Here is a 9,573-nt window from a genome sequence, read left to right as displayed (position 1 = left end):
CGCCCCACCCCTCCTCTTTTATATTGTGGAAGAGTTTGTGAAGGATTGGTTTTGATTCTTCCTTAAACATTTGGTAGAATTCACCAGTGAACCCCCCTGAGCCTGGGCTTGCCTTCGTGTGACGTTTTCAGCTTCCCGACTCGATTTCTTCCCTTGTTACAAGTCTGTTTATCTTTCTGTTTCTTCCTCAGTCGCTTCTGGTATTGTGTCTTTCTAGGAATTGGTCCGTTTATCTGATTTCCTAGCATAGGGGGTGAAGTCCGTACAGGGCTGAGAAAGAATTCTCCGACAGTGCTTAGGATGTACAGGAGTAAAACACTATTTATTTCCCCAAGAAAGAAAAAGAAAAAGCGAGATACAGAGAGAGCGAGTGAATGAGCGGCCGCGACACACAGAGAAAGGAAGTGTCCGGTGACTGGGGAGAAGCGGCTGGTGTCTTTAAAGGGTGCGACCGTCTTCTTTCCCTCTGCGTCGGCGGGCCGCCAGCAGGAGCAGTTGCGGAGTGGGGGTGTTCGCGGTCTTTTCTTCCCTTTGCCCTGTGAAGCCGCCTCGCCCGAGCCCCTGACATCTGAGCGCGGGCGTCGGCAGAGCGGGCGCCGAGAGCTCGCAGGCCGCGTCCGCACGGGGCTCTCCGGGGCCGAGGAAAGGCGAGTGTCGGAGGTAAGTGGGCCACGGGTGTTTTTTAATTAAACGAAACAAAGCGGGTAGCCGCGCTGTGAGTTTCCTCTTCAAAAGGGGCAGCTGTGTGCTGGGAGTTCATTTCCCTCGCTCTCTGCCCGACAGTTTATTCTCCTCCGTCAGATAGGTTGCTGAGACCCCCGTCGATAATCTCCTCTGGTATTTCCTTACAGTTCTTTTTATTTTTGTACGGCTGGTGGGATGTCCTCTTCATTTCTGACGTATTTGAGCCGTTTCTCTGTGTTTCTGGATCAGCCTTGCTGAAAGGCTGCAATTTCGTTGGCATTTTCCAAGAAGCGGACCTCGATTTTGTCGATACTCTTTGTTGCTTTCGTTTTCTGTGTCTCGTTTGTTTACGTCCAACTCTCTCATTTCCTCCTTTCAGCTCTGGGTCTAGTTTACTCATCTTTTTCTAGTTTACTGAAGTGGAAAGTTACATTAATGATTTCAGATATTTCTTCTTTTTTAATATAGGGATTTATAGCTATCAAAGTGAGTTTCTATCTTAGGAAATTCTGGCCCCGGCTGGGGTCCCGGCTGTGCCCTGGCGGGCGGCTGGGTCCTGGGCTGCCACTCTGCCCCGGGCTTCCCCTGCAGCCTGACCTCCTGCTGCAGAGCATGTTGGCTGGAGCAAGGGCCTCCTCGGTTTTGTCTGGGCCCAAAGCTGAGCTCACCCCGAGGTGCAGGCATCCACGCCTGTGGGGATCCTCGCGGTGACCCAAGGCCCTGGGAGTCCCTTCCGGACAGGCACCCTTGTGACTCTGTGTTGTTTTCCTCTTACCACCCACTCCCGACGACAGGCGTGAACTTCAACCCGGACCAGTGCAGCCCCAACGGCACAGACCCCTACAAGCCCAAGTGCCCCGAGAGCGACCTGGGGCGGCTATTTTTAGTAGAGACGGGGTCTCGCTCTTGCTCAGGCTGGTCTCGAACTCCTGAGCTCAAACGATCCGCCCGCCTTGGCCTCCCAGAGAGCTAGGATTACAGGCATGAGCCACCGCGCCCGGCCTTCCTTGGAGATTTTTAAACGCAAAAGTTGATGATACATTAACTTATGTTATATTATTTCCTTTTCTAGGACTGTAGGATGATACTTTGTTTCATAATCACCTCTTTCCCTCCTCAGTATAGTGCCTCTGTAGCACGTCTCCTTTTCTGTGCCTGCCTTCTCTTTGTGATAGTTGTTCATTTTTTTCCTTTGAAATTCTCTCCCCCCGCCATTGAACTCCCCAGGGTTGGGACCTGTGTCCGCTGGTGACGGCAGCCCCAGCCCCTGCTGCTGGCCCCGGCTGGGGTCCCGGCTGTGCCCTGGCGGGCGGCTGGGTCCTGGGCTGCCGCTCTGCCCTGGGCTTCCCCTGCAGCCTGACCTCCTGCTGCAGAGCATGTTGGCTGGAGCACGGGCCTCCTCGATTTTGTCTGGGCCCAGAGCTGAGCTCACCCCGAGGTGCAGGCATCCAGGCCTGTGGGGATCCTCGCGGTGACCCAAGGCCCTGGGAGTCCCTTCCGGCCAGGCACCCTTGTGACTCTGTGTTGTTTTCCTCTTACCACCCACTCCCGACGACAGGCGTGAACTTCAACCCGGACCAGTGCAGCCCCAACGGCACAGACCCCTACAAGCCCAAGTGCCCCGAGAGCGACCTGGCGCGGCACGAGCCTGCCTTCCCCGAGTGGCTGACGGTCCTGCTGCTCTGCCTCTACCTGCTCTTCACCAACATCCTGCTGCTCAACCTCCTCATCGCCATGTTCAAGTGAGCGCCCGTGGCAGGGGCTGGCGGTGCGAGCTGGCGGGAGGGCGGGCCGGTGGGTGGCTGTCCCGGTGTTCTCCCGGGATCCCGGGGACAGAGCGGACAGTGCTGGCGCATGGAGGCGTCTCACTAACATCCTGTGGAGCATGCGTGTCCACTCTCCCTGGTCACTGCCCGCCTCTTGAGACGGTGGCTGCTCTGTCCTTGTCACGGCCACTGGGGACCGGCCGCACGTGGGCTCAGGCAGGTTCTGCTCATCGCGTCCACGGCGCTGTGCTGCCGCAGATGCGCGGGTGCGCCCTTAAGTCCCTGTTCTTCCCTGCAAGGAAGGGCTGTTAGCATCAACCAAAATGTGGCTGTCGAGACAGAAATAATTTCATACAAGTTTGTTGAAAGCCAAGTGTGAAGATTGACCCCGGACACACACATATATATAAACATAAAGATTTTATAGCTTTTGTTTTAGAATTTTAGTCATAAGATAGTAATACAAACTCCCTGGTTTATAAAAGACAATTGGATCCAAATTATTTTTGACAAAATTGGGACCTATTCACATGGCTAAACTTTCTTTGCCGCCATGGGTAAGCTACTGAAGGCCGTGGACCAAAATTGTGGGTAAACCAGTTTTTATGATACTTTAATTTAAAAATCTCTTCTGCCTTTTTTCAGTTTTAAATGAGTTTAGGATTAAACTTTTGATATTTAGCTACAACTGTCTGAATTGTACAAGAAAAACAAAATCTCCAAGTGGCTAGGAATTAGTAACACCATAACCTGGGAGTTTTATTTTAATGCCGGTGGAAAAGCGAGCAGAGTTAGGGTGATAAGTAGAGAAAGGGGCAGCAGGCTTAGAAGACCGCGAGTCAATTCTGCAGTCACAGGGTTTTCGAAGAATGACTACTAGGGCTCTGGGTTTTGCACATACAGTTTGCCGGCCGGTTTAACCCGTGCGCAGGAACGCGACGCGCCGGCAGAGCCCGGCAGCCTGTGGGCCTCCTGCCGTGGGAACCTGCTTTGTATCTGATTCACTTCCCAGTTTGTAAAGGACGGGCTGGATCCATGTTTGTATCTCAGTCGTTTTATTTTCATTCTGCACTTGTTCCTTTGCTCCTCTTGTTCTAAATTTAAATACATTTCCCCCTTTCGAGAGACGGGAAAGTGCGCCGTGAAGTCCCAAAGTCCTGTGCCGCAGACAATGGGGCAGGCAGGGGAGGAGCTGGGGCCACGGGGAGGAGAGAGAAGCTTTTCTAGCCTAGAGCAGTTTTAAACGTCCTTGTGTTTCCTCGTGGACCGAGGCTGTTTTTCTCTCAGACCTTTTTTTTTGAGACAGAGTCTTGCTCTGTTGCCCGGGCTAGAGTGCCGTGGCGTCAGCCTAGCTCACAGCAACCTCACACTCCTGGGCTCAAGCGATCCTACTGCCTCAGCCTCCCGAGTAGCTGGGACTACAGGCATGCGCCACCATGCCCGGCTAATTTTTTCTGTATATTTTTAGTTGTCCGATTAATTTCTTCCTATTTTTAGTAGAGACGGGGTCTCGCTCTTGCTCAGGCTGGTCTCGAACTCCTGAGCTCAAACAATCCGCCCGCCTCGGCCTCCCAGAGAGCTAGGATTACAGGCGTGAGCCACTGCGCCCGGCCCTAAACTTTTGATGGTTAGCTAGAACTGTCTGAATTGTACAAGAAAAACAAAATCTCCAAGTGGCTAGGAATTAGTAATACCATAACTGGGGAGTTTTATTTTAATGCCGGTGGAAAAGCGAGCAGAGTTAGGGTGATAAGTAGAGAAACGGGCGGCAGGCTTGGAAGACCGCATGTTAATTCTGTAGTCGCAGGGTTTTCGAAGAATGACTGTTGGAGCTCTGGATTTTGCATGTACAGTTTGCCGACCGGTTTAACCCGTGCGCAGGAACGCGACGCGCCGGCGGAGCCCGGCAGCCTGTGGGCCTCACTGTGGGAACCTGCTTTGTGTCTGATTCACCTCCCAGTTCGTAAAGGATGGGCTGGATCCGTGGTTGTATCTCAGTCATTTTATTTTCATTCTGCACTTGTTCCTTTGCTCCTCTTGTTCTAAATTTAAATGCATTTCCCCCTTTCGAGAGAAGGAAAAGTGCGCCGTGAAGTCCCAAAGTCCTGTGCCGCAGAGAATGGGGGAGGCAGGGGAGGAGCTGGGGCCACGGGGAGGAGGGGAAGGGAAAGAAGCTTTTCCAGCCTAGAGCAGTTTTAAACATCCTTGTGTTTCCTCGTGGGCCGAGGCTGTTTTTCTCTCAGAAATTTTTTTTTTTTTTTTTTTTGAGACAGAGTCTTGGTTGCCCGAGCTAGAGTGCTGTGGCGTCAGCCTAGCTCACAGCAACCTCAGACTCCTGGGCTCAAGTGATCCTCCTGCCTCATCCTCCCAAGTAGCTGGGACTACAGGCATGTGCCACCATGCCTGGCTAATTTTTTCTATATATTTTTAGTTGTCCAGATCATTTCTTTCTATTTTAAGTAGAGACGGGATCTCGCTCTTGCTCAGGCTGGTCTCGAACTCCTGACCTTGAGCAATCCACCCGCCTCGGCCTCCCAGAGTGCTAGGATTACAGGCGTGAGCCACCAAGCCCGGCCTCTCAGAACTTCCTGTTAGAAGTTTCTTGGTTCTAAACGGAACCGAGACACTACATGGGGAAGCGCTCCATAGGCCATGCCACCTACAGCCATCCGGGCTAGGCGGGTCCACGTGTGTACGCGTGACACCCGCCCCTGGGGGTTCCTCCAGCCTGGAGGACCCGTTCCCCGCCCTGGGTGCGTCGGGCGGCAGCAGCTCTGCGGGGGAGCAAGGGTGCCCCCCACCCGTGATTAAACAGGAGAAGCTAAGGGAACGGCTCGCTCCAGACCTCCAGGGCCACAGTTGGCAGAGCTCCCGTTTCATCCTGCCCTAGGATTTCATGACAAGCTTTCCTTGCGCTGGTAGCCGTGTTCTGAGAGCGTCAGGGCGGCTGCTAGCTGAGGAACGCAGCGTTAACACAGCAACGCTTTGACCAGGGCAGGAAGCGCTGATTCCGGAGGAGCCTGCCCGCGGCTCCCAGCAGGGGCACCGAGCTCAGGAGCGCGGAGGCTTCGTTGCTGGTACCTGCCCTGAGGCTTGAGGCTGGAAGCTGGCTGGGGGGTCCAGGGAGGTCACTTCGAAACCCTGCCGACTGCACCACTTTTTTTTTTTTTTTTTTTTTTTTTTTACTGACATTACGACTGTTGAGGTAGAAATAATTTGATAAAGGTTTATTGGAAGCCAAATGCGAGGCTTGGCCTGGGAAGACACACCAACAAGCAGGCGTGTTGCGGAGTCTGCTCCGCGGGATGCTTTCGTGGGAGAGGGACGGGGACACCCCCTCCGCTGCAGGGTGCCACGCAGTCTTCCGCTGCAGACGGCGACATGCGGGCTGCGGGGTTCGCCTGCAGGACGGTTGGTAACCCTCACGATTCAGAAACAGATCTGTGACTGCTCAGTGTCGTGGGCTGTGCAGTAATCAGTGTATCAACCAACAGCGCGAGGGCCTCCCGGTCAGACCCTTGGCTCGGGTGCGGACGCGAGCCAGGAGTCACAGGCCCTCCCAGGCTGTTCGCCCGGAAGCCAAACGTGACCCATGGTGACACCGACCTGGTCCTTGCGCAGCTGCGGGAGGCGGCGCTGTGCAATCAGGTGCTCCCTGCTCTGCCTGGGGGTGTGCCGTGGCCACGGGCTGCTGCGGCTCTGCCCCTCAGCACCCTGGGCGTTGGCCTGCGCCCCCCGGGACGTGTTCCTGCTACTCCCGCTGCGTGCCCCAGACGGTGCCGACCGGGCTCTCGGGCAACTTTCCTGGAGCTCTGTCCAGCCGCGGGCGGCTCTGCCTGGCTCTCCCACACCGTTGGGGCTCGTTCATCTGCACGTCTTCACGTGTTACGTTTTGCGGGATTTGTGCTGTGCGCACCACCCCTGAGCCACTGCCCGGCGTCTGAGCGGCACCCACAGCACAGCGGTGCGCCCCACCCCCTCATAGGTATCTGAGGCAGGCTGAGTGAGGCCCCCAAAGACGCCCACCTGACCCACAGCACTGTGGATACAGTGCCTCATGTGGCCACAGGGACTGCACGGGTGGGGTTAGGGGTCTCGAGATGGGTGGGGTTAGGGGTCTTGCCTGGGTCCGTGTCAGCAGGCGAGGCGCGGGGAACCGGGCAGCCTGGGGAAGGTGTGAGGCAGGAACGCAGCTGCCTCGGGCCTCCAGGAGGGCTCAGCCTCGCCCACGCCCTGGGCTTAGCCCAGTGCGACTTCTGACCTCCGGAACCATTAAGGAATCAACCTGATTGTTTTAAGCCACTACGTTTATGGTGATTTGCTGTAGCAGTAATAGGAAGCTATCAATAATATGGTAGCTGTTTCTTCTCTCTGGAAATGTCTAGGGTTTTCCTTAAATCCTTGGTGTTTTGAAACATTCAGTCTCATCATAGAACTTTTACAATATTTGCCATTTGTTTGTGATCCACCTTGCTGGCCCCGGCTGGAGGTTGTCATCTTGGGCCTTGGGACGGTCCCTCTAGTGTCGTGTCACCATCACGGATTCGCCGTGGCAGCCGGTGGGCCCCAGGCTTCGGGGGCCTTGTCGCGCTCCTGCAGGCTTTAAACTAGGAACAAAGACAGTGCTGAGGACCTCACAGCGGAGGCAGCCTGGAAAGGGACCCCAGGGGACAAGAGACCACACAGAATGAAACCTCAGCATTTGGGCCGGGTCCCAGAGGGCCCCTGGGCTGGTTTGGGGGGCTCCGTGGCCCATTCCTGGCCCTGGTAGTGGCACTCAGGTGGCCGAGGGCCCAGCCATGACTGTGGGATGTCATGGCCTGGGGAAGGCTCAGTGTCCCCAAGCCGCCTCCGTAACCCAGACAGCCCTCCCGGCCCTCAGAGCCCCCAGCCTCCGCAGACAGGCCCTGCGCTGCCCGTGACCCTAGGAAAATGCTTTTCTTCCTGGTTTTGTCTGGCACCGTTCCTCTGCCTCTGTCATCAGCTAAATTGCTAGGGTTGCTGCTTTGTTTTAACAAAGGTGTTCTGAACCTCGAGAGGGCCTGAGCACGCGCTGGAACTGTCACCTTGAGGCCGAGAGCGAGGGCTGGCTTGTGCCGAGAGAACTCGCCCGCGAGACGCAGCCCTGTGCTCGCAGAATCGCGGATAAACTCCTCTTAGAGTTCAATGTCAAACGTCTGTCTCCCGATGAACATGCACTTTGTGTTACTCGTTAGTGAGGTTTATAAAATCTAAAAGCCACGGGCTCTTCTTTTTCCTCACCTCAGCTCCCGGAGCTCAGCGTTCTGAGGCCGGCTGGGCCGCGTCCGCCTGCAGCCTCCGCGAGCTGCGGCTCTGCTCCCCGGGGGCCACCTCCTGCACGCGGGTGTGAGGGGCGTCTCTCTGGCAAACACGGACCGTGTGGCGTCCTTCTCTCCTCCCGACAGCTACACCTTCCAGCAGGTCCAGGAGCACACGGACCAGATCTGGAAGTTCCAGCGCCACGACCTGATCGAGGAGTACCACGGGCGCCCCCCCGCCCCGCCGCCCTTCATCCTGCTCAGCCACCTGCAGCTCGTCATCCGGAGGGTGGTCCTGAAGATCCCAGCCAAGCGTCACCGGCAGCTCAGTACGCGGCCTCCCGTCACCTGAGCGTGTCCCGGCAGTGTGGGGGCAGGCGGGGCTGGGCAGCTCCTTGTAGAGCCCTGGCTGCGTGGCGGGCAGGCAGAGCTCTCAGGCCACTGTCTCCCTGGCCTGGAGCAGATGCCGGGGACTGAGCCCAGTGCCCCCTCGGAGCAGGTGTGGGGGGACCCCTCTGTCAGGGTCCCCAGTAGGTCAGGGCCTCAGGTGCCCTCCCACCAGGGTTTCAGGTCCCCTGTGTCTGTCCCCTGCGCTGACAGAGAACAAGCTTGAGAAGAACGAGGAGGCCGCCCTGCTGTCCTGGGAGATCTACCTGAAAGAGAACTACCTGCAGAGCCAGCAGTTCCAGCAGAGGCAGAGGCCGGAGCAGAAGATCGACGACATCAGCGACAAGTACGGGGGGCCGGGGCGGATACTCTGGGCAGCCCCGCAATTCTGCAGGCATGAGACACACCCCACCTGGGCAGGGAAGCCCCCTGCGGTTCCACAGGCACCTGGGCCTGTGGTAGCCACTGGCCCATGGCCCTCCAGGTCTGAGGGAAGGCTGGGTCCCCAGGGTGAAGGTCCGAGGCCGGGAGGGGAAGCCCTGCTGGGTTGGAGGAGGGAGGCCTGGGAGGATGCCCACGTAGGAATTCCGGACTGTCTAGGGATGGTTCGCCCTGCGAGCTCGCTGGTGCATGGCCTCCCGGCAGCTTCTGCAGGTCCTCGGGAGCACAGCGCTCAGCACCGCCCCCTCGTAACCCTCCTGCCGGCTTCTTCCCCGCTGCAGGGTCAGTGCTGGGGAACGGTCTTCTGCCCCCTCCCTCACTCCAGCCCTGAGCCCTGGCAGGCGCCAGCAGGGCCTGACTGCCCAGCAGCAGACGGCTGGGAGGGCCTGGACCCAGGGTTCTGCTGCCAGTGTGTGTCCTACTGTGTCCAGGCCCTGCCCATGCCTGGCTGCAGGCTCCTCATCACCTGAGGGGAGGAGCAAGAGAAGGGACATGGTGCCACCCAGTCATGGCAGCGGAGGTGCCTGCAGGCTGTGAAGAGGGCATCCTGGAGCTGCAGGGAGTGGCCAAGAGCATGGGCTCCAGACAGACCAGGCCGAGTGGCCCCTTCTTAGCAACATGTGCCTCTGTCTATTTGCGCCTCCCTCGCCTCCTCTGTAAGATGGAGACCATGATAGCACCCATTACCTGGAGTTGTTTCCAGAACGCAGTGGGATCATGGCTGTAAAGCATTGAGCACATATATGCTTGAGCCGTAACCAGTGCTCTGCTAGCATGGGATGTTGCAGGTGCATGAGTGATAACAATGGTGATGATGACGGTGGGGTGGTGATGGTAGTGGTGGTGTTGGTGTTGGTTGTGGTGGTGGTGATGGTAGTGGTGGTGTTGGTGGTGGTGGTGATGGTGGTGATGGTAGTGGTGGTGGTGGTGATGGTGGCGATGGTGATGATAGTGATGATGGTGGTGGTCATGGTGATGATGGAGATGGTGGTGATGGTGGTGGTGATGGTGATGAT

General features: G+C 56.9%; 1 protein-coding gene across 1 annotated transcript in view; it reads left to right on the top strand.

Annotated features, from left to right (window-relative positions):
- The window catches only part of TRPM2 (transient receptor potential cation channel, subfamily M, member 2), a 63,770-nt gene that overhangs the window by 32,336 nt on the left and 21,861 nt on the right, over nt 1–9,573 (top strand). Inside the window, exons 20-22 of the mRNA XM_012661543.1 lie at nt 2,243–2,426; nt 7,877–8,058; nt 8,330–8,462. Of these exons, the coding sequence (XP_012516997.1) occupies nt 2,243–2,426; nt 7,877–8,058; nt 8,330–8,462 (499 nt within the window). The remainder of the gene's footprint in view (nt 1–2,242; nt 2,427–7,876; nt 8,059–8,329; nt 8,463–9,573) is intronic.

The sequence above is a fragment of the Propithecus coquereli genome, unplaced genomic scaffold, assembly GCF_000956105.1.
Source record: "Propithecus coquereli isolate 6110/MARCELLA unplaced genomic scaffold, Pcoq_1.0 Scaffold717, whole genome shotgun sequence".
NCBI lineage: Eukaryota > Metazoa > Chordata > Mammalia > Primates > Indriidae > Propithecus > Propithecus coquereli.
This window is presented reverse-complemented; position numbering and strand designations above follow the sequence as displayed.